This window comes from Haliaeetus leucocephalus, unplaced genomic scaffold (genome assembly GCF_000737465.1).
Source record: "Haliaeetus leucocephalus isolate CR32 unplaced genomic scaffold, Haliaeetus_leucocephalus-4.0 Scaffold636, whole genome shotgun sequence".
NCBI lineage: Eukaryota > Metazoa > Chordata > Aves > Accipitriformes > Accipitridae > Haliaeetus > Haliaeetus leucocephalus.
In genome coordinates this window covers 3278285-3303999 of record NW_010973072.1, presented here as the reverse complement: position 1 = coordinate 3303999, position 25715 = coordinate 3278285, and the positions used below count along the sequence as shown (strand labels likewise).

The window sequence follows — 25715 nt, the reverse complement described above, 5'->3', positions numbered from 1 at the left end:
CGGGGGGGGTGGGCGCGGCCGGCCCCGGCCCGGCCCCCGCGTGTCCGGCAGGGCGGGGTGGCCGCGGGCTTCGACTCTTCCCGGCCGCGGGGGGCGGCGGCGGCGGGGGCAGCTCCGGCCTGTGGCAGCGGAGGGGCCGCAGCAGGCGGTCGCGGTCGCTCCTGGTCCGGGCTGTGCGTGCTCGGAGGAACCGTCCTTTGTCCGGTATCGACAGGAGATGACTGGCCCGAGGGGGCGTGGGGATAGCCAATTTTCGGCTACTGTAACCCGATTTTACATCGACTTTTAGTTCAAAGTAATTCAATAAACGTTAACCATTTAGAAGGAGGGAGATGTCTCTTCATTTGACTCGGGGGGAATCGAGGGGCGACAGCTCTGGGTTAAAGCCATTAAAATGGTAAATAGTAATATCAAGAATATTAAACAATGTCTAGTTTACATACATAAGTAATATTAGTATAAGTGATAGCAATATAAATATTATTAGTTTGAAATGTATCTCTTTAAATAATATAAATAAAGTTAACTTAATCCCATGCTAACTAAAGGTAAGTGACTAAAGACTCACTGGGTTCACCAAGTAATTGTACTGCATTTGATCCTGCTTGGTGTTTCACAGTTCTGGATTTTAATGAAAGATCCATAAATCCTACGTGGATTTTACAGGATTTTCCCCATTTAGTTTAACTTGTGTGCCGGGCATATTACTTTTGGTTTTGATTCCACCATTAAGAACAAGCAGTAAGTAGTGTTCATCATAGGCAAGAAAGGATGTTACCTCCAGTGGAGCAGGGGAGAAGGAGCAGGTTAAAGGAATTCTCCCCTTTGCTGTGCCCTGAGCCCCACTGAAATGAGCAGATGTTTCCCTCTTGACTTCAGTGGTCAGGCCCCATGGGAGCAGAAGCTGGCCAATGCTGGGTAGTGAAAATCCCCTCCTTTCCTTCCCTACCTAGGAATGACTGTTTTTAAAGCAGGTAATATTATATGACTTATATGTACATGCAAAAAGAAAAAAAAAGAGGATCTACTGCAATAAGATATAGTGTAATTTTTTCTCATTGTTTTTTCCCTTCTCTGTTAGTGAGGAGCGAATGTTACCCTTTGATTAATCCCTTCTGGCATGAGAATGCAAACATCACTGATTCACACAGACAGCTTTTGTGTGAGTAACTTTTATATTATTTCTACAGTTTCATCCATCCTTCCCTCCCTCCTTGTCCACTTATTTACAAGTTCCCATTTCTGATTCAGAGGGGGGCTCTTTGAGATAGTGTTTTGACTCTGCTTTTGTACAGTATTTGTCACTGCATGTGGTCTTTAAGTGGGATTGCTGTTGAAAATGACCATCTATTTGATGTCAAGTTCAGCTAATTTCTTCCACAGGAGCAAGATGTTTCTACCTGCAATGGCTCAGGAAGGTAGACAATTGTTAAAAATAAAAGGCAAAAATGTTCAAAATCTCCTCAAAAGAGTTTGATCACTGAAAATGCTTGAGCACACATTTAAATTACTCTTTAAGACAGCTACTTATCGACCCTTTCAGTGAGATTCCTTGCACTGAAAAAAACCTTAAGTATGTGGGCATTTAAGAAAATAAATCAATGACTAAAAGGAGTCTTCGAAGTCTTTGTGTTCAGAAAGATTACTTTAAGTTTCTAACTGTGTTGGTTAGTATTTGCTTCTTTTTCTTTAGATTCATTTGTCAATGACAGAATGTTTTCAGAAAGTCCAAACTAAACATTTTCAAATACTTTTAGGCTTCTCCTAAAAGATAATTTTGCTTCTTTGCATCTTATTCTGCACAATGCTTTGCTCATACATGCTTGTGTATGGGTTTGCTTTTTTTTAATTTTGTATTTGCTTACATCTCCTCTCTGACTCTGGCTGTTTCCCCCTTGCAAGCAGAATATATGCATTTTTCCTGTATCTTAAAGTGGTACTTTTCCCCTCAAAACCAGCCATTTCCCTGAGCAATCCTTCAGAAAGGCTTAGAGTGTCTTTAGTCTTTTGGAGCAGCATCTCATGATATAGCTAAAAGTGCAGCAGACACAGCAAAGTAAGCCTATAAGGTACTGATGCTAATGTAGCTGTGTTGCAACAGTAACTGGAAAGTTAAAGTAGGAATGAGATCCCAGTGGGCTAAGGAAACAGCCATACAAATATATTGACAGGTTCAAGACTAACACCACAGATTGTCTCTGTGCTTTCAAATGCAAAAGTGCCATTTCTTTAATCTTCCTCACTTAAGACAGAGGGCCTTAGCTGCTTGATGTTGCTGAAAACTCTGAGGATCAGTGAAAATGATTGTCTGCTGGATCACTTAAGTCTTTGAGGGTTCAGAGTTAATCAAACCTAACCAGACTGATCACATTTTAGGTGTGCATTAAAGTGTGCACCTCAACTGTTATATTGGGGATAGTCTAAGATTTCAGGATAAAATTATTAGCATTTCAAAAGTTGTGTTTGTATTTGCAAAAGATATATCTGTAATTTTTCTCAGGCGAGGAGATTTTAGGTTACAGCTCTTCAATGAAAGCTGAATTCTGCAAAAACAAAAGCAACTATACAGAGCTCTTCTGGTTATAAAAATGATGTTGGCTTGGAAACAAAGGACAGCTCTTTGGTAGTCATGGAGTGTAAGAAAATAGTGAATATGAGTAAAAATTGGATTCATAACAGTTTACAGACTCTTCAGACCCTCAGAGAAATTTTTCTCTCTCACTCTCGTATCAAACACTATTTTTAGGTTCCTGGACAAAGACTTCAGGTCTGCAGAGACACTTGCAGATTTTATTATAAGCAGGTGTTGTCTGCCTAAAAATGATAAGAAGTCAAAGATACTTTCCTTGGAAGAACCTACGAGGTTTGATTAGAATGCTCTACAGAGTGAACTTTTTGATATTTTAGGTGTTCAGCTTCAATGCGGTTTCAGACCCACAGCAATAGCAGCTAAACATAGGAAGTGCCATGTCAGTACTTCTTACTTGTAGGAAATATAGATATTTCTAAGTGATGTCTAGGTTTGTTAAGTACTGAGATATTACCTTCTACTTCAGCCTTACACTTCTTAAATATTTTCTGACTGTGGTCACTGAAGCATATTTAGGCAGATCAGGTTGAACATTTGTCTTCATCTACAACACATTCTAACTAGAATTTTAGAGGACAATTCTGGGATCGTGGATTCCAGTGTAGTTACAGTAATTTCTTCACGTGTTGCTATATGGGGCAAACAGGCTAATTGCACAGCTTTAATCAGTTACTTCAGAAAATTATGTTTTGCTCTGTGTGTGCCTGTGCAGGTGTCTGTGTGAGGCACATTCATATGGAATTGATCTCATTCCGTCTAGCAGTACACCCATATTTCTCACTGTTTGATTGGCAGACTGAATTTCAGGAGCTCTGGCAACATCAAACGTGTTTCTTGCCGATTATTCCTAAAAAGATTTAGAAGGGCTGTGTCCTAATGCAGGCACTTAAGTAACACATCAGGAATCCTGTTCCCCATTCTTCAGAGTTCCCATACTCTTGCTGGCATGTCTTAACCAGACACAAGTGCCAAAAAGATGGGAGAAAGCCTATAACTGAGTGCAAATTGCTGGGTCCAACTGGAAACAGAAGTGCTGGTCACTGCCAGAAGACAAACCCTTCGCTAGAGAATGAAAAACCTTCACATTCCCTCCCTCCACATTTCCAATCTCTCTCCTGTTCATCCCCAGCAGATTCCTTTTAGGCTTATTGCATACTTCAAATACAGGTCCTGGCAAATTAAAAAAATTGGGTGTACAAGTTAAAAGTTCTGTGCTACCAGCAATATTACTCAGGCAATCAATCTAGGTCTTGTTAAGCCTGAGAGTATGATGTATTTTCACATCATAGGAATACTCTTGAGCAATTTTTCTAATGGATTAGGCACAAGCATGCTGTCTCCTGTACATTAAGCTTCCATTTCTTTTCTTATCACTCCCTCCAGCCGAATATATGGTGTATACCCTCTCTCTCCCCTCAAACCCACAATGTATAAAACATTTTCCTACTATAGATTGCATTACGGCATGGTTATGTATTTGTTTAAAACATCAGCTATTGTTTAAAGAAATATACCGCTAGACTACCTACCACTAGCTTTTCTGAAATTTCTGCATTTAAAAAATTTTTTTTTTACTGGAGATGCATATTTTCCGCTGTCCCATACAGGATTAAAATGAAAGTGTCACTTTTCACAATTTAGACAGTTATTAAGGTCTCTTGGTGACCACTAGGATTAAAGATAGTCCTCTGAAAGTCACCTTTAAAACTGAAATCTGTCAGCAAAGTCACCTCAGATATCTTGTCTTGCCGTGTGTTCTCCTGTGCCAGCTATGAGAGACAAGCAGAAAGAGCAACTTTTTTTCATGATGAGCTGGATCCATCTCTCACTAAATGGTAGAAGAAGAATGTCACTCTGACTTGAAAGGAAGTTGCATCAGGAGTTCTGAGCAGCTTTGCCATTTTCTGGTAGAAGAAACATAACATTCAAAATCACATCTAAATGTTGAGGATCACATACAGAGAGGGGGAAGTTGGTGCGTAGAAGGAATGGCAGTATCTACTGAAAAATTTTCCCCAAGAGTTGCAGCTTTGTAAAATAATTTCTTTCAGAAAAAAACCCAACCCAAACCAAAACCCAACAAGTTACATTGGGAAAAGGTTACTCTTGGGCATTTTTGTAATAGAGATGTTTTCCATTTGCCAAAGTCTATGTTGTTAATAATTAGTAAATCAGTATAGATTTATCTAAAGACAACATCAGTGTAATCCCTGCAAAATGAACAATTTTGTAAATAATTCTAATCAAAATCAGTTTGTACTCTGGACTTGGTCCAAGTACTTCTTTCAGGACAGATGAGCTGTCAAAAGAAGAAAGTAATGTGTTTGCTGGATACTAATGTATCCTGTCAAAACTCTTCTACATCTTGGAAACTCAAGTAACCTGCTCCTATGTGTCTCAGTTATGGCTGGATAGTGACCCCTGCTTGGTAACATAAAAATTACTTGCATCTACATTCTTCTGAACTAAATGTTATATGATTTGCTGATCCTAGAAAGCTGTGGCTGTTTTTTTCAAAGCATGGTGAAATTTTTTAAAATGTGGAGGGTTTTTTGTGTGACTTCCCCCCCTCCTCTTATATTTTAAAACCAAATTGCCACAAAGCTTTTTTTTTTTTTCTTTTTTCTTTTGGCACACCTAAGCAACATCTATATGTGTTATTTGGCCAAAATGTAAGAGGCCATTTTGGTCCAAAAGTGCAAACAGATGCAAAATTACAAAACAGATAATTTTTCCTGAATCTTAGCTTTGCACCCCAGACTGGTGCGGGGTCCCATCTACACTGCAGAGCTGAGACTAGCGTTATGAAAAATAACGTGAAAGGAACTACTATTATTTCTTAATGGCTGCCTGGTTTGCCCCTGACACATGAACCAGCTGCGTTAGGTACCTACAAGGTATGATTAAGCCTCTGACAATCCTGATTTTTTGTTAGTAATATGAACATCATGTACAGTGATTGATTTTCTGTTACAAGTCACTTTTTAGTGCTGTCCTCTATTCCTGAGCCTTCCAGAGATGATCAGTTAATGGATGTGGTTTCCACTTATATATGGCTGGAAGAAAATGTTTTTCTTGTTATAAAACCAAGACTGGAGTGTGCAGCTGCCCATGCACAACTGCTTAAATTATTCTCCCCAGAGTATTTTTATTTATTTTTTTTTAGACATCAATATAGCTGGAACCATGAGACTGCAGGAAAGTTAGTGCTTCTTGTAGGGAAACAAATCTTTGCAGTAAGGGCAGTTACTGATACCTCAGTTTTTATAATGTAACAGCTGCCTTGGTTTCTTCATCAACAAAATTAGTTTAATAGTACAGTTAAACTAAACTGGATTTCCTTGCAGCATGTGGACGCTGTAAGTCACTAACCAGCTGCTTTCACACTTCTCTCCACTCTCTATGGACCTGCTTCATTTTTACTGAGTTACATGTTTATAATGTTACAATTCCAGAATGCCTAATTCTCTGGCTGCCATTATATTTTTCCTGGGTGATTTACAGTTCTTCACGATTTTTTCCTTTTGGTTTTAAGTTATCAGAAGGAAGCAGCTAGGGCTGGAATACCTGGCAAGAGCCAGTTCAGAGGCCAAATGAAATAAGACCCAAATGATGTACATAGAAATTCTAGTGTAATTGATATGGTAGGTGTATACCTAAACGGATCTGCTTTGTTTCTGAGCAACAGTGCAGTGGGCCTTCAAAGAGGTTCCAGTGAACATTTGCTTTGGTACTTACAGTAGATATTACAATAAATATATACAGAAATCTGAGATAACTTTAGCATCACTGCAGCTGAGACCTAATGAGCGACAACTTCTGATGAATGTTCTCATTTTCAAATTAATTGGTATCATAGCCATAGAACGTGCACCACAGTGTATCACTTACTTTTATCATTCTACCCATTCCTAGTATTGAAGGTTTTCATCAGTGCGCACCTATACCAAGTCTAGCATAATTTTATTTCTACTGTCTATAATTTGTCTTCCAGTTTAGCTCAGAGACTTGTTGCGTAAGAAGAGCACAAAGCCAAAATGTGTAACACAAAGTCCGGAGCTTAGCTAATTATCCTGGTGTACTCTAACCCTGTGAGCTCTCCTCCAGCATCATCTTTTCTCTACTGAACAGGAAGGAATCCAGGCCTTCATGTCCCTGGGGTTCAAGCCCAGAAGTCTCACATTTAGACACAGACAGCAGTTCTTTTTTGTTGCTCGTTGTTTCTCTGTTGTTTCCTTCCTTCCTTCCTTGCAAGCAGGTCAGGCTTTCTCAGTACACTGTTTCTTCCTGGCTTTGCCAAGTCTTTCCAGAGCAGTCCCACTGGTTTTAGCTACTGCCAGCATTCTGTTTCAGCTAGAGTCTTTTGTCTTTCTAACTGGCTATTTAGTTACTGCTGGGGAAGATAAACAGGTCCTTAATTAAGCTCTTCTGAGCTGCTGCCATTTGGAGTATTTCTGATGAGGTGACTATTACAGATTTCTAGAGACTATTTGCTATTATAAGCTGTGCAAACAAAACCAATGTTAGTTTGAAACAATTAAGCTCCAGCATGATAACAGGAGATGATTAACAAAACTGCTAGACCTGCAGTTGGCTACTTTTGACACCATTCAATTTTTCTAGTTCATTCCACAGATTTCTGTTACGAACAACTCGTCAACAACTGTGTTAGGTGGTAATTTAGAAATGTCTGCCAAATTCACAGATCTGGACACACACTGCAGATGTCAATCTTACAGACATTTGGTCAGACCTCTAGTTGAAACAGCTTTGGCTAGCTGATGTAAAACTTCATTAACTCAGGTCAAGCAATTAAAGTATTTTTTGCTACAAAAAAACTGGAACATTTTTAAAATGTTCATCAGTTTGTTTCAGTATTTTCAAGATTAAACTATTGGGGCTTTCATGTTGGACTGACAGGGAACTCAGGTGTTGAGAAATAAATGTGGGAAACTGAATTCTGTTTTATAAGAAAGTGCACATGCCTCCTCTTGTGCAAAATGCTTAGGTTGGTTTTGTTTCAATACTAGATTAATTTCATCAAAATGAAGACATATGTATAATAATGCATAAATATGTATTACAACACAACCTAAAAACCACTAAAATTACAGCAAAATTAATGTTTTGACTTCTTTTACAGATGATTATTGAAGACAGAAAAACAGTAAAGATATTTTAAGTCATGTCCTTCTATAAACTAATTCTGTCCCTCTAATCAAGCAATATAATGACATAATATCATATGCCAGATGGCATGAATTCAGATTCCTGAGTGGTTTCCATGGCAGCATTTTAGAATAAGTTTCCCAGGCAGTTGCAGATTTCATAGAAGAAGGACAAATGGGTATTAGGTATTGAACTAGAACACTGGAGGTGATAAAAGTGCTGTTTAACCAAATACAATCCATCAAATATTTGATTTTAAAAAAGCTGCAGGTGATTCATGTGAAATGTGATCCCAGCTGTGTGTAGGAAAAGTAAGGCTCTGTCACAGAGGGATTTGTGGGTTTCAGCTGAGATATCCCTAAAACCTGTATTTTCACTGAAGAGGGCGTAAAAATCAGAGTTATTCTGATGTTGCATGCAACTGTCCCAGATCATTAATGTAATCTATGACACTCCCCAGGAGAATACTCTGGTATGGTTTTGTTTTCCCTTGGCTTCAAAAGGTTACATTCAGAGCCTTGTCGTCTTCATCCGCGCTTGTCCTGGCTAAGGTTACAGTCCTAGCTGCAGTAGCTGAAATCGCACCATGAAAAGGAAGGTCAAAGAAATAGCAACTGTTAGTGCTACTGTCCTGAGGTATAGTTTGTTCACAGCAACTTTGACTCATGCGGGACACCTGGAAAATCACAAAGCACAGGCCCAGTGATGAGCTTGTTTATGTTTCTTCCCTCCAGCAAAGCCAGGTCTGAGGACAGAGTTGCACCCTTCTTACATTCTTACTTTTAAAATATTAATTGCATCATATTTTATCCCCTCAAGGCCTTTTCACCTCTTACATGCATGTTGTGGTTTAACCCCGGTCTGGTAACTAAGCACCACGCAGCCGCTCACTCACTCCCCCTCCAACCCAGTGGGATGGGGAGAGAATTGGAAAAAAAAAAGGTAAAACTGGTGGGTTGAGATTAGAACTGTTTAGTAGAACAGAAAGGAAGAAATTAATAATAAAAACAATAATAAAAAAAGAATTGGAATATACAAAACAAGTGATGCACAATGCAATTGCTCACCACTCACCAACCAGTGCCCAGTTAGTTCCCGAGCAGTGATCCCCCCCGGCAAACTGCCCCCAGTTTACATACTGGGCATGACATCACATGGTATGGAATACCCCTTTGGCCAGTTTGGGTCAGGTGCCCTGGCTCTGTCCTGTGCCAACTTCTTGTGTCCCTCCAGCTTTCTCGCTGGCTGGGCATGAGAAGCTGAAAAATCCTTGACTTAGTCTAAACACTACTTGGCAACAACTAGAAACATCAGTGTTATCAACATTCTTCTCATTCTGAACCCAAAACATAACACTATACCAGCTACTAGAAAGAAAATGAACTCTATCCCAGCTGAAACCAGGACAATGCAAGACCAAATCTAAGAGGACACATGGATGTCAAAATGGTGGGGAATCAAAATCAGACCTAATACACTCAGGAAGCACAAACAGGGAGAAGACTAGCCTGTTCCTGCTGCCTCTCTAGAATATGAGAATTAAATTGTGTGCCAAATCTCTATTCTGTCACATCATGTCGCATCACATCCCTGACAACCAATTCTAACTCCTGACCTAAGTTCCATGGCTATTTCCTCTCTTGGTATTCAACTAAGATTTGCAAACAGTTTTGACATACTGGTTTATACACAGGAAGTTGAAGATTGATTTGACTGTTAGTGTCTGAGAATTGCTCTAGGTTTGGGTTTCTTAGCCATCAACAGCAGCCATGGCCAGTTTTGCTGAAAGAAAGCCGAGGCAGTATGCTCAGATTTAGAAGCAAGGAGAGAAAGTGCTCCCTTCCATGCAGAATGCTGAATTCATGCTTTCTGAGCATCAACTGATCTGATGTGGGCATATGTGGGTCTAAATATGAGAATATAATACCAGCGTAAATAAACAGCAATGGAAGAACAATGGGCCCACCTCCCAAAACTTTTTCCTTGTGAATATCTTCCGTACTACACGTAACAAATAATTATGTCTTCAAACCACATTCCACTCAATTAAAGAAATTAAGTGTCTGCCTTGATCCCATGCAGGCTTTTCCTAATCTTCCAAGGTTCCAGAATGAATAGAAACATGTACACGATTGTGTCTTATCTTTATAATGGTATTGAAGAGGATAAGCTGGATCCTTAGCCAGTGACGGGTGGAGTACCTCCAATTCAGTGGGCAGTTACAGTGACTTAAAAAAATTGATTACCTGATCACATACAAACCGTGATCTCTTAACTGACTCCTTTTCCTTAGGAACCAGCTAATGGTGTATTGTTGTTCCTCTGTGAAATTAAATGAGACACTGAAGCCTAGAGCCCTTCAGAAAATGGATTTGAAGTTTTCCTTTCTCAGTAACTCTGCACTTCACACTGGTATGAAATAAATTGATACTGGAAGCCGGAATTACTTTTTTTTGATCATTATTCTAGAAAAGGTTGGGTTGAACGTTGTGGATAGATTGCATGAGAGGGAACAATGACACAAAGATGGTTTATGATGGAAAAAACAGTGTGATATGCAAAAATATATAGCAACCTTCTGTTTACACAGCTATTAAAATGTTATAGGGATCAAGAAAGACTAATGTAAAACGTTTAGCATGGGAGGAAGCAACCAGGATGGGTTAATGTACTTAGTGAAGCTGCTGTAGGAAACAATGACAGACACAGAATTAGTGCTGGATGGGAAAATTTACCTCTAGTTGGTGGTCAGCTGCAACAAAGGAAAAGGTCAACAATGTGCTAGATCGGTTCAGCAGAGGACATGTGACAGAAAAAAAAGAGTTTATCCAAAGCATCTGCTGGATCCCACCACCCAAACAGAACAATGCCACGCACTGTGATCTGTATGATTCAGATAACCAGGGCTACCTTTTATTAAGGTTGTCAGTGACTACCTGATATACAATGTATGACCTGTTATTCAGCTAGGCTTAATATCTGAAACAGTTTAATTGCTTAAATATATCCATGTAGACATATCCTTTTTATTTGTGGTCTCTGTTTGAAACACAGGCTGTGATCGTGTGATGGGCTTGCTCTGTATGTTACATTTTTCTCCATACCATATATTTGTCCTGCCAGCTTAAACTGAAAACCCAAGAGATTGCCCAGCTCCTTGTCTGTGTAGCACAGAATAAGGCTGTGAGACTGATCAGGGGCCCTGCACTCAATAATTATTAGTACATCCAGTGCCACCATAATAAAATATTAAAATATTAACATTCTTCATTTTTCTTCAGACATGCATGGAACATTTGTCATCCTGATGCCCCTCAGCCTGATATTGATGATTTTTGGAGGAATGACTGGATTCATCAGTATTCTTGCCAGGGCCTACCTACTGCTTCTAATGACGGGACTGCTTTTTCTTTTTGGAGGTACTATATCAAACTCCCAGCTTAACTGTTGTAAATAGTAAGAGATTATATCTGGGAAACATCACTTTATCTTCCGGGTGAAAAAAGCTAAGCAAGAATTTGCTTTCAGAATAATGCTGGTGTTCATTCACTTGGTGTCTGCTCAGCTCCTGACGGGATTCTGGAATAGAAAGCTGCCCCTTAATAGTCACAAAAGGCAAATAATCACACACAACCATACATCCTTGTGGAGTGAGTCATACTTTGAACACTATGTGTTTCCTGTGCCCATTAATGCAAAAGATTGAATACCTTCTCAGCACAGTGCCCAAATTCTTTACAGACAGGCTAATGGAGTATTGGAGAGGTGACTTTGGAATTAGTAAAGCATAGGGTTCGATAGCCTTGCACAGATCTTACAGCTGTTAAGAAAACTGCTATTTTTTCAAAGGCATTTGCACTGAGTTCCTGAAAAGGGTCTTGCTAGGCATTCCTGGGTTAGCTTCACTGCTAGTTTTGAACTACAGTGGTCTCCCTAAACTGTGGGTAACAAAAGGAAACCACAAAGAGTTATTTTAGTTGGAGTGTAACATTTCAATTTGAAGCTAGTAAAATTCTTTTACATTTTGTTTTCTATTATTTTTGCTGTAACCAAAACCTCTGTGTTTTAGAAAGTAATTTATGAATTAAAACTAAGAACATTCTGTCAAAGTAGAAGAACTGGGTTTAAATCCATCTCCCTTTTCTTCTCCAAATACATTTTCAGTACTGTTTCACAATGTAACTTGAAACAGAAATTTTCCCCAACAGAAAAGGGGATCATCAGTATTGGCTTTCATCACCTGATTATACTGTTCTGTTGCTAGGAAGAGAATGCTAGGGGATGGCTGGAAACAAATGCTGCTGTCTCAAAGTCTTGACTGACCTTTTTAGTCTGAAATGATCTTACAAAGACCAACCATCCCCCATTACAAAAAAAAAAGTAAGTTCTATTTCCTTAGAACATCAGAAAGCTGTATTCACTAAAAAGGCTTAGAGCTATTTGAAAACTACTCCAAATAGTAAGTGAAGGATGAAAAAGCTGTGAAGTGCAAGGCATGATTATCCCACCGAGGAGTGGGTTACTGCGCCTTTCTTGGGGTTGCAAAGAGGGAAAGGAAGCACAAAGACAGTATTAGGAGAAGGGTGCTTGAATGTGTTCTAAAGATGCAACTAGTGCTGTTTCCCAGGACAGTGTGAACAGACTGCAGGGTGGCCTTTGGTGTGAGACCAGACCCTCCTCTCGCTCAGATGGTATTGTTCAGCTGTTTCAGCTGCACCGAGGCTTGATGCATATAACGGGCATGCAGTTTTATAGGATATTCCAGTTCATGGAGTCCAGTATTGATTAGATAGTTCTGTCTCAGCAGAAAGAAATATTTTATGATGCAATTCCGGAGACCTGAGTTTTTTGGAAAATAGCAGAACTGATATGTTCCACATCCCAGGACTTGCTATATGCTTTCCCATTTTTTTGAAATATGGCCACATTTAAGGTGGATCAGAGAACTTGGCATACCTTGTTGAAAATGTCAACAGAACAGTCATTTCCATTTCTGCTGACAAAAGGTATAAAGTGATTCTTTCCCCCCCCTTGCAGAGGACTAGGATAAGTTACAGGCATCATAGCATGGTTAAAATGAGGAATATGAGTATGAATTTTGACTGTTGGATAACCCAATACTCTTCCATCTTGGTTTGCCTGTACTCAAACTTGTCTTTCTGGCAAAAATGCCATCTAGACTTACACTGTCATTTAACAGAAAGCCAGACAAAAATTCTTCTCCCTCAGAATTAGGTAAGACACTATCTTGCCCTACAAGTGTCCTGTATCTACTTTCCCTGGGCTACAGTCCTTCAATCCAGGCCCTTTCTATTGCATCTTTCCTGCCATTGATCCAGTGAAGTTATGACTTTAGTTAATATATGTCCTTTGAGTGACATAAACACCAGGCCCAGGATGTAGCATGTACTTGTGCTAGATGTGCCATTCCCTAAGTTTGCTAGCTTCTGTACAGTCCTTTCATTCTGAAAACATCTGGCTTTTTGTTTGAGTGTCTTTATGAATTTATTTTTGGTCTGCTCCAAGGATGTCTTTGGCTTAATTATTTGGAAGTGAAGAATAGTCACGACTCCACAACATTTGGTGGGAGCTGACAGTAAAGACCAACACATTTACACTGAACACTGAAAACTTACGATACTCAAAATTAGAAAACAGCCTAAATTCAGGTCACTGAGCTGAAATGCAAGAGTCTCTATGGGCTTTCTTGCATAGAGGTATACAACTGTATGTGGTGCACAGCAATGAGAAATCAGGATGCATTATAATACAGTATTGAAAACAGAGATGTACATGCGTTAGATATCTGTAAAAGACATGACTAAATTTTTATTGTGGGAGGCTTGCTGTTATACATTTTGATTCAGTATTTAACAGTGAGAACACAGTACACTCAATGGACAGAAATAACCCTCCCTTTGCTTCCCTCTCACCCTTCCCCCCAAAACCGCCTCAACTAGATTTCAAAGGTAAACAGAGCCTAACTGGTAATCTGGCCTGGGTAGATAGGAATGAGTGGCAAAGAAGCTGTAAGAGGTATCCAATTAATTTTTTTTAATTTCTGCAGTGAATGCTAACTAGCTGAATATGTTTTTCTTTCCCAGCTCTTGTTACACTTACTGGGATCAGTGTGTATATTGCATATTCAGCTGCTGCCTTCGAAGAAGCTGTCTGCCTCCTGAGGAGTAAGGATGTCCTGGTAGAAATCGACATCAGGTTTGGCTGGTCACTGGCACTAGTCTGGATCTCCTTTGTTGCAGAAGTGCTCACTGGGGCTGTGTTTCTCCTGGCAGCAAGAGTTGTGGGTCTGAAACGGCGACGTGAACAGACATTATGAACAACAGGTATTGCAACAACAGAACCCTGCAGAACCTAGAAATGTGGATTGCTGGGTCCATCTGGTCACTAGGGGTAATAAAAGTGGCAAGGCTTTGACTGAGTATCTTGTCAGCTGCCGTAAAGCCTTTTCCTCACAGTTAGCTATAAAACACGAAGATTCTGATAAATCAGCAGAACATTTCAAGTGTTGTCAATAAGAAAACCCTTGTGACTTTAGAGGAAAGTACATTGCAGTGTTAGTGTTTCCAAAATAATTTCAGCTGGCAGCTCATAAGACATCTCCATTCATTGCTTAGAACAAGGCAGATTTCTTGCTTGCTTTTCCCCTTTCTGCTGTTCCAGCAAAGTGCCTCAGAGTGCCTTGCAGGCCAGTATGCATGGTCCACTTAGCTTTTGGTTTCTCCTCTGAGACTCCTAATAAATATGCCCAGGATTCCAGTCATGTTGGCAGCCTCTACCAGCAGACCTGCTCTGAGATGACTACTTTGTGGCAGGTAATGTGATCTTCCTGCTGCCTTTGGAGGACCGTAGGGATATATGATGTCTATACACCTGAACCCAGGGAACAAGTGTGAGGCGTAAATATCCTCAGTTAATATTGCATACTTAACATTATTTTGTTGCACAAAATAAAATCAAAAATAAAGATCAAGAATAGGAAGAAATGCAGACTATTTGGAGAACTCCAGTGATAGTCCCGAGTACTAGGGCATGGCTAGGACATCTCGTGAGGTGAATATTAATCTTTACTCTGGTGTACACCTTCCATATTTATTGGATCTTTCTTTTCCCTCATGTCTCCCCAAAGAGGCCATCCTCTCTCCTGTACCACAATCACACTATTTTTTTGTGACAACACACAAAAATGGGAAGACTTGAGAAACCAGAGAACCCCAGAAGCCTAAGCCATGTCAGCTGTGTGTAATGTCTAAGGAGAGATACAGCATCATGTTCTCTTTCCTAAAATCATTACTTATAGGGTGAAAATGAAGAAATTAGTCATTTTCTAAAAATTAGCTTTGGTGCTGTGATAAAATGAAAGGATATAAGGCCTAGATACTGTGAATGACTTGGTATTAGTTATCCAGCAGATGGTAGTGACTATGATGGTAAAGTTCTCAAGTGCAGTGCAGTGGTAAGTGTACTGCAAGAGAAAGATACAGCTGCTTTTCCAGATGTTTTAATAACTACTGTAGCCAGCCCCAATCTGTCAGATGGTCAGGCTACGTATTTACCTCTTTCAGCTTAGTAGTAGCTGCTTTTTCAATTCTGTAATGCAGAAGATGTATATGATGCATTTCTCAGTTCTTCTTAGTAATTTTGATGATGCTTCCTTTTCATGAGATTTGTGCACATGTTTTGTGCTAGAATATGTTTAACTTGTGCTGAAAACTGCTGAGTAAAGCTGAACACACAGGATACCTGAATTTCATCTCAGATGCCAAGAAATCTGGTTTTTCTTTATTAGTTTTTCCTCTGGGTAATAGCATTTAAGAGAAAATTTACTTCAGTGCCCACTGAAGCTAATGAAGAAATTTTCCTGACTGCTGTGGTTTTGAATAAAGACTTGAATGTGTTAACAGTTCCACTACATTTCTGTTAGTTCATGTATTTCTGGAGGACTTCAGCATATTATAGTTCAAGACTGTGACTCAGGAGCTGTGTCAGCAAGGCGCACTGTGTCATTGGGCAAGTCCATTGTACTTTCTCCAGTAGTGCAAAGGGCATCATTTACCTACCTCTGCTAAATATCAGAACAATTTTATCATTGTGTCTCGTGTTAAAGATTGCACATTTACTCTTACCGAGCTCAGCTCTAATCTAGTCCCACAGTACCAATTACTTTACAAAAAATAGTGGCAGGGAGCTTCCGAGAGCTTACAGTCTTTGGAGATACAAGGAAACATTATTACTACCGTGCTGTGAATGGAGAACTGAGGCAGAAAAACTGTCCAAGGTCACATGAAACCTGAGTTGCTGAATCCTAGTCTAAGACCTTAGTTGGCAGACCTTGCTTGTTATCAGAATGAAATAAAGCTAGAAATCCTGAATAGACTGAGCAGTAGAAATTCTGTGAATAGCCAATACAATTTTGTAATTCTCACTTGCTCCCACATTGGTTTTCACATATTTTCCATGTTGCCTTACGTTGGGACTGTGTAATTGTGTCATTTTACAAGTTAAAGCATACCGAATCAACTTTATAAGAAAAGAAAAAAATCCTTTGTAGCCAAAATTCCATATGCTTAAGTTAATTATGTAAAATGTAATATTTCTATTTTTTGGTGCTGGTGAATCTATTTATAATACAATTTGTATGATGTTACTCAGACATTACTGTAAGCTGTAACAGTCAAATATCATCTGAGGGTTTTTTTGAGTATTTATTACAGATGTTATTTTACAGTGGTTTTGGATGTTGTAAAATTAAATAAAATGACATCTCAGAGCTGGGAATTATTTACGAAGACGTGGAAGAACCAATATATGTATTTTTCTTTAACTTTTTCTGCAGATCTATTCTACAGTTTATATGATGCTTTTGAAGTGCCTGTGTCACACGTGGTAGGCATTTATAAGATACTTAGGCAGCTACAATAAAAAATACTCTAGTGATCAAATGTAATTAGAAAGCCAATGAATCTGTTATTGAATTACAGCAGTTCTCATTTCCATGGCTTTCCTAAATTTCTCATTCTGGCTTCCTGCAATATCTGGCACAATGATAATAAAGAGTATCTTCTGCTCCTGAATATTTGTATAACCCCTGAATTTCTCTGAAATTCCTTCTCAATACAAATCAAAAAAAGATGGTTTGGAATAGTCAAATAAGCCTTGAACATTTTAAAGAATTAACTAGAAAGAGAAAACATCCAGGAAAGGACTTTATGTAATTTGATTCAAGTGACCTTATCGGTCAAGTGACCTTCCTCTTACTGAAACTAATGTTTATTTAATACTCAGTTCTTTGCTGTATTTTCCCCAAAATGTGTTACTGAGATGAGGACACTGACTGTTCCCATTACTTTCTGGTGAACTGCAAACTCATAGGTAATTAGCCACACTTACAGTGAAGAAAACCAGATGTACTGAGCAGAGCAGTACTGTTTGAGTGGGTAGAGTGCACAGAGCTACTGGCCAATACTAGTCACTAATTTAAAGGCTTCCTCAAGGGATGGCGGAGAAGGATAGGGGAGGTCAAAGAAATCCTTGAGGGTGAAAAACCTGCAGATATACAAGACATTTAGAGGAGATGCTTGTGAATATAATGTAGATGTGAAACCACAAAGATTCAGTCTGGGTCTGTGCTGTTCCTGAGCTGGCTCCTGCAGAGCAGCTTGGATGTCTCTGTATACTCGCCTCTGATGACCAAGGGGACATTATTGTTTCAGACACAGCTTCAGTTAAAGTAGCTTCAGACATTTGCTGATCCCTGAGCCAAAGCCAATAGACCTGACTGACTCTATGCAGACACATGATTCATAATTTCCTCCTTCCAAATTTAAAAGGATGGTAGGTTGGAGACCAAACAGGACATGCTCTGTCCATGCCTGATGGGTCAGCACTGGGGGAGGGCCAGAATATGCCCAGAACCTCTCCACTAAGGTGACCACAGCAAGGCATGGAGTGCCTGCCCACTGAAGCTGTTAAGGAAAACTGGAACTGGCCCATGAGACAGATCCAAAAGACTTAGATTTTTCCCAAGTTTGATTGACATCTTGGGATCTCAGGTAATCTTGGCCTCCAATTTTATCACTTGTTTTGCATTGTTTTGCAAATGAAAGGAAATCTAAGCTTTCATAAATACAGATATCCTTTTCTCTGGTTCATTTTGTAAATCCCTTGCAGCGAAGCAGTTCATGGTTAGCCAAGATATATCAGTAAAAAACACATGTCCCTTGGCGTCCTGACTGTCATTTTCATATTAACAGACTAAATTGCCCCAGCTCAGGACCAAAAAGTTTAGAATGAATGTTCTGGCTTTGTACTAGAGAATCAAACTGACCCCAGAATTGGTATATCCATGCTCAAGAGAGACTCCCCTGTGCCTCAGTATTCCCAGTTTGTTTGCTAAGGGGGCACAGTTGTTAGCCCAGCAATTGCAAATTCACAGGAAATTTGGTCAGATGTTCCTGGAGACCAGACAAAACTACCTTGAAGGCCAGGTTCAACCCCCAGAGTTTCAGCCATCCCTGGTTTAGGTTACAGGTCTTTAACTACTGGATTGCATTCTAGTTATGTTACAAAAAACTAGATCTTTTTGCTCTTACTAAAACATTATAGCGCTCTTTTACTGTAATAGCGTTCTCCTATGTTTTACACATCGGCTTTAACCCTAACTAGGCTCTCAAACTTTTCCCTCCCTTTTTGCCAGTCCTTTCAGCAGCCATATCACTGTCACATTCGGTCTTTGGATGCATATTAGCAGTGGCAGTATATACTGGGTCACATCCCACTTTGGCATTTGTATTGCTAGTAATCCTAGTTTGAATGCTCTGACTTGAGAGACCTTTTCTGTTTTATAATTGTTTGCACAGAAACAGTGGTCTCTACTGACATCTCATGGCTACACTAAGCAGTTGACTGTATTTGGAAAGAAACCCTTTCCATATATACCATTTTTTGTATGGTTTGAAGAGCAGAGGATACGGTCATGCTCACTGGGCCCTAGCTCCTGTATTTTATAGCCCAGAGAATCTCATCTAGAAACTGCTGAATCTGAGTCAATAACATATCCCAGCTACTGCCCATCTTAAGTTAAAGTGTCAGGTGATGGGAAATGTACTGTTAACCTTCCCTGTTTTTTTAAAAAATTAATCACATAACATTCTTAAAGGTTTTACTGCTTCTGTTCCTAGGAGATAGATGCTATAGCCATTCTATTGATGGTTATGTTTTGATTAGATCAACCAGTATTGTTTTTTGTTTGCATTTGTGGCATAAATGTCAAAACTATTAAGCTGAAACTAATCAAATTGAATATCTGAGGATGTAAATAATAAGAAAAAATAAATAACTTTATATCCTGGCTTATTTCCTGAATATGACAGACTGTCTAAGAATTGAACAATTGAACAGGACAGACTTCAGGATCAGTCCAGAAAATTTAAGAAGGTTTCTGCAGGAAACAGCATGCTACATTTTTCTGTGGCTTTTAATTTCTTTACCGTGTCTCAGTAAAAACATTTTTTCCTACAAAGTCAGGAAGCTCTGCTCTCGGTATGAGCTGAGCAACTTCAGCGAGATTCAGCAAGACATTGTTGAATTGTGAAACTATGCAACAACTGTCAAATAGAAGAGACCAGCTCTAACCTCTCACATTTATTAGTTTCTGAGAACTGTGGCAGCATTGTCCACTCCAGATCTATGAGTTTACCTCTGCATAGACTACTCAGATACATCTATAATTCTTCCAAGCCAAATTACTAGGGTAGATGCATCTCCTGTAAAAAGAAGTTCTTTGCAGTGGTGCAGGATCGAGCTGCTAAACTTATATGTTGGACGAACACTGTTTGGGGATAGTTCTTTCATTGCTGAACTATAGTCCCCAAACAGATGAACAGCAGTTGGTTAACAATCTGCAGGTATGTGGAGTCAGGAAAGGAGGGAAGGGATGCAACACCATACCCCACCGTAACTAAAGTGGCATTGACAGATTGAAATCTCTTGTTACGTGTGACGTAGTTTCTCACGCTATTACCTAAGAAAACCCATCTTTGTGATCTTACAGGAACCTTTCAGGTTCCATCACTATTGAGGACGAGGCACTAAAGTTAGTACTTGTAAAACTATCAGAAAGGAAGGGATATGGACTGTAAGTAGGCAAGTTATCATCAGTTAATGAATTACTGCTTATCAGCCAAGCTGTTACAACTGAATGTATTCATACTCTCAAGTCATCTCCCACCACCAATTGAGAATTAAAATGCATTTATTCAGAACACCACCTCTACAGCCTGGTCCCATTTGCATGATGGTTTAAGCTGTTGGGTTTAATATTTCATTTGGAGCAGACCAGAGCTGATGAGCAGTGAAGTATTAAAAAGTAGCGTCTTAGTCCTTGTGATAGTCTGCTTATACCGCTCATTTCAAAGCTAGCTGAAAGACTGCTTGCTTGGGGTTGGAGGGATGGTAGACAGTTCCCCAAAGAGCTTTTGGCTCATTATTTTACTGTTTTCATTTTTGCCAAGGACAAGGCAAACACTTGTCATGGAAGGCTGGGATTCTCTCAGTGTAATGCTCCCTAGGTGTTGAAAAGAATTTGTCTGCCAGTAGCTGAACAGCATTTGCTAATGGCTTATGCTTCTGGACAACACATCTGGCTGCTGAAGGAGCTAACATATTTCTCCATCCAACCTGGCCTTCTCAAATATTTATAAGCTAATGTTGTATGTAATGCCTGCAGCATACAGAGAGACTGAACTGAATTGCACTGTGGAGGAGTCTCTATTTCCACAGCCTTTTGGAGTTGGCTGCATCAGCACTGTGAAAACCCTTTGGCATCATAAACCTTTTATTGCCATAGCTCCCACTTGACTAGTATTATACAGTGAAGCATTTAATTATGCAAAAAAACCACATAAAAAGAATTTTATAACTGTCAGGCAAAATCCATAGAAGGAACAAACTTTGTAGGACTTGCAATAACAAGTCTTATGAGTTATCTGCCTTTCTATTTATAAACAGTACATTACAGGCATGGCAACAGCTGTAGCCAGCAGACTTGGAAGCTGTATCTCCTTCTTGTCTGTGGCAAACTTCACATATGACAGGACCTTGATTTGGTCCAGGGCATTTCTGATAAAATGGAAAAGTTCTACATAAGTAACTGAGAAGACCAGGCTTGTTTCATTCAGTGAAGAGACAGATAAGAGAGCTGACAGATAAGAGAGCTTTTTAATAAAGTGTGCAGCATAAAAGTGTAAATATTTCTTTCTCAAAACTCAGGAATAATGCAATATTTAATGAAAACAAAAGAAGAAAGAAATGGCTACAGGGTGCTTTCTCAGCCAGCAGAAATCAAGACATTCACAAGCCTGTCTTTTAGACTCAGACCTACAGGATCACCTCATACTCAGATACTCACTGTTTAAGCTGCTAATATAATTTATGCAAACACCCAAGTGACAGGACTTACTACTGTGAGTTTCATTTTGCTGAACAGGTGACAATTAAAAAACCCCCATCTTTACTTGAATCATTCAGATCAACAAGACGCACTGGTGTTAGTCTTGAGGTACTCGGCACACAGCAGCGACGAGGGTTTGGACCAGCCGTAACTGACTGTCCTGCAGGCATCCCTGAAATAGCGGGGGCAAACAAGTAGAAGAAACAGCATCACCGGTGACTGTGTCTTAAAGAGAACCATTCTGCCTGACTTCTGTGGTTTGCCACAGATGAACCTGTAGGTGGAAGCTGGTGTTAATAATCCAGCTGAACAGCAACATCTTTGCCGAACAGGCTGATTAACAAAAAGGCACGGCAGAGCGTCTTTATTGTCCTACTTTAGTGAACACTTGCTCGTCCCATTAGCATGCAGAGGCACATGACTGTTACTCTATGCAGGGAGCTGTGCTGGGCTGGCTTCCTTTTGAAAATAAGACTTGTTATTCCCCCAGAGGGTCTCTGATTGCTGTGTGTGTCGCCAGGAGGCTGTTAAATCAGCAACATAAATGAGAAAAAAGTCCGCTTCCTGTACAGATATCCAACAGAAAAAACATGCTCCTGCTCCCGAGCCCCTCCTGGGCACAGACCTGCCCTTCAGAGTCTGTCTCGGGCTCACTTTCCTGCTCTCCTGCTCCCCAGAAAGTCCTTTTACTCCTCCTTGGCAGTAATAGCAGTGCATCGGGGCCTTCTGTCACCATAACAACTGGGATATCTGTCTTATAATTCAAACTGCCCTCTCTAACTTCAAGGGCCTCTTCCTACACATCGTCTAGAGCTCATCAATCCTTCCCCGAGCAATTGTACATTTTTTATTGGAGTAGTAACTCCCACACCCACTCTTTCTAAAGATGCTTCTCTGTCATTTTATTTCCAAAAGCCTGATGAGCCATATACTCAACCATTTGGGAAGAGGATTGAATTTGATACAGGTAAGCCTTAGTCTTTTCAAAGACCAGCTAACCCTGTGATTAACCCCATTGTCTTGGGTTTGCCTGTGGGAACGGTTGCCCCAAGGAGCTCAGAAAATAATCCCACAGAGAGCAAACTGCTCACATAGCAAATCCCCTTGTAACTCCTAATTCCTTTGGAATTTAGACAATATGACAAGCATTAAAACACTGAAGGCTCTTAGAAAGCCGTATGTCACCCCAAGATGACAAATGCATCCCCAAAATCTTACTCAGCCACTAGCTAACTTTGTGACATTGGACTAACTGAACCATTTCTGTACTTCACCACCTTTAATAGCAGCGTTCCTATTCAATTGCCTCAAGTTGAATAAATGACTTTACTAAACCTCCTCAATAGCTCATTTAGAGATTGAATCATTTTCATCAGATTTTCTTTCATTATATGCAGAGATTTCAGCCTGCACTGGCAGTTGCAACCCATACAAGCACTGCAAGTCAATACAAATATTTTCTGCTAATTTGGTTAAAATGTGATTACCCTCTAAATAGCACTTTTACATAAGAAATAAAGATACAGTATAAATTAGTACTTAAAACGGGTTTTGAAATACACATAATCATAACTTGGCATTTCACCGAACTAATTTATAAACCGTTATCATGACATGGGCACCCAACTAACTGGTAGCTGTTTGTATGAGTGTAATTTTACTGTACAGAAGCAGTCTCTGTGATAACAGCATTCCCGGTTCTACATTGTTGTGCTTTGCCTGAGCAGCCACTGCACGTCACTGTTGTTCCACACAGAAGAATCAAAAGAGACTCATTTATGTGAGCAGGTAGCAGGACTTGGAGAATTTCTTTGCCTTGTTAATCAAGGGAAGAAAATGAGCTACAAACCAAGGGATGGAACTTACTGAAGCCAAGGGGGACTTTTTCCCCAGGACTGAAAGGAGGTCATACCTGTTACACTTTCGTTTTTTTCATTTGCCTTTGCAAAAAGGCTTTATCAATCTTTTATCTTTAAAGGTGTAAAAAGAGAATGGTCATTAGCCAGGGACACACAGATCCTAAGGGAATTGCCTGCTCTTCACAGGCCCTGTGTGAACCGTGACAAATCACTAAACCTCTTGATGCTCAGGTGCTGCAGTAATGACATCATACCCTGCCTCACAGTGTTACTGTGAGGACTGGAATTAAAGATATGAGATGCTCAGTTTTAACTGTAAGAGCAACATCCTCTATACCTTCTTAGGTTTGGAGCATTTCTTCTTTTCAAGCTAAGGGGAAATTCTGGAGCATTATGTTGTGATTTTAGAAATAAAGAGCTTGAGAATTTGGCATGATTATTAAAAAGGCAGCTATAACCAATTTTTCTAGAAGCACGACACTCCTAAGAAAGCTTTGTCAACATCTAGGTCACATAAGCTGACTAGCAGGAAGCACCTCCTTCCAGTACTTGCCACAAAAAATACAGAAATATTCCCAGTTCCTCACATGACTTTTTCCCCAGGTTTTCAGCAATTGCCACGTTGTCTGAGTGCAACGGGGAGGCTTAATTCCTTTTTCAATAAAGTTTCATACAAAACAATTCGAGAGGAATGAAACTGCCAGTAAAGACAATTCCAGTAGAGGGTAGGAAGAAGGAGCCTGAAGGATAAAATAAAAAACTAAAACAAACCCATGAGAAGGTGTTGAGGGGAATTAACAATAGAAGAGATATATAAACTTAACAGAAAATGATTTAGCAAGTAGAGACCTTGTGGGATCTTCTGCAGCACTAAACGCACTAAAAGCAATAGTTCCCCATCCATGGGTTTTCATACTGCATTTGCAGACTATGTAGACGTACTCAAGACAGGTTTACTCATCTAGCTCAGTGTCCTGGTTTCAGCTGGGATGTAGTTAACTGTCTTCCCAGTAGCTGGTAGAGTGCTATGTTTTGAGTTCAGTATGGGAAGAATGTTGATAACACTGATGTTTTCAGTTGTTGCTCAGTAGTGTTTAGACTAAAGTCAAGGATTTTTCAGCTTCTCATGCCCAGCCAGGGCACCTGACCCAAACTGGCCAACAGTGTATTCCATACCATGGGACGTCCCATCTAGTTTAGGAACTGGGAAGTGGGGGCAGGGATTCGCCGCTCGGGGACTGACTGGGTGTCGGTCGGCGGGTGGTGAGCGATTGCCCTGCGCATCATTTGTACATTCCAATCCTTTTATTACTACTGTTGTCATTTTATTAGTGTTATCATTATCATTATTAGTTTCTTCTTTTCTGTTCTATTAAACCGTTCTTATCTCAGCCCACGAGTTTTACTTCTTTTATCGATTTCCTCCCTCATCCCACTGGGTGGGAGTGAGTGAGTGGCTGTGTGGTGCTTAGTTGCTGCCTGGGGTTAAACCACGACACTCAGGGTCAGCAGCAAAGCTGAGCGACAGATTTCAGTATGGAGTAGCTGTGTTCCTGCCAGGCTTGTGAGGTGCATGATGATTCCCATGCCACTGCATTTTCCTGATACAACTACCCTGACTTGTGATGATTACAGTTATTTCACAGATGCTTTCACACTTCTCCAGCCTGCAGAAGAGATACAACCTGAGGAAAGCATTCTTCTTTTCTTCCCTAGTACCCCACTAAAGGTAGCAAGAATCAGATGCCAACTTTGTAAGGTTGAGCCCTGGCATTTCCCACACTGGGAACGCTTGCACAGGCACAGAAATACCTGCATCTCTCTGGCTGTAAGAAGTAGCTAAGCCTCTGCATGCTCGACCTGAGTGCTGCTGTAGATCCTGTGTCACAGAAAGGAAGAAAATTCCAAAAAGAAATTATCCTGCAACCTCCAGCCGTGATCTTAATCCTTTGAGAGGCCTAAAATCAGGCCAGAATTCTTCATGCAGCACAAGAACAAGGAGTTTTGTTTCTGAGGTTACGAAACCAATGTTTATTTCATAAGCCCAGATCCACAAACATGAGAGGAGAAGAGATCATACTGCCGGAGGGAAGGAAACCCTTTCCTGAAGCAAATGGCTGGGCTGTAACACTGCATCCTACTGAGACAGGGATGATTTATAAAAAAGAAAACACACACAGCTTGCCGATCAAAACAGTTGCCTCAAGATTGCTGAGCTGAGTGAAGAAGTGAAGGGACACAGAAGTGAATCAAAGTCTAGAATCGAAGGCAGAGGACTGAAAATGTCCGTCCTCCTTCAGACTTTGTGAGAAAATAGCATTACCTTTGCCTGCAACTTTTGTTCTCCATTTTGTGTGTTACTCCTGTGCTGCTAAGGGATGTGTAATTTCAGATGTCTTGGTCTTTACCTTACGGTAGCATGCATTGGTCAAGGTGATTCCTGCTGCTGTACTGCCCTAAGTATACTTGACCTGCAGGTGTTTCCTCTCCTACAGATAACAGATGAAAGAAATCTGACAAAAACGATGGGCCAGATTCTTCTCTCAAGCAGAAGCCTTGGCGGAGAAAGTGGGGCATTGGGGAGTCAGAGCTGCTGCGTAAGAGTGTCCTGGTGCCCGCTGGCTCTTGA

At 40.1% G+C, this 25715-nt stretch overlaps 1 protein-coding gene across 1 annotated transcript in view; it reads left to right on the top strand.

The window, feature by feature from the left end:
• Positions 1-14096, top strand: part of TMEM114 (transmembrane protein 114) — a 14303-nt gene extending 207 nt beyond the window's left edge. Inside the window, exons 2-4 of the mRNA XM_010578521.1 lie at positions 1082-1162; positions 11041-11178; positions 13864-14096. Of these exons, the coding sequence (XP_010576823.1) occupies positions 1082-1162; positions 11041-11178; positions 13864-14096 (452 nt within the window). The remainder of the gene's footprint in view (positions 1-1081; positions 1163-11040; positions 11179-13863) is intronic.
• The last annotated feature ends 11619 nt before the right edge of the window (positions 14097-25715 follow it).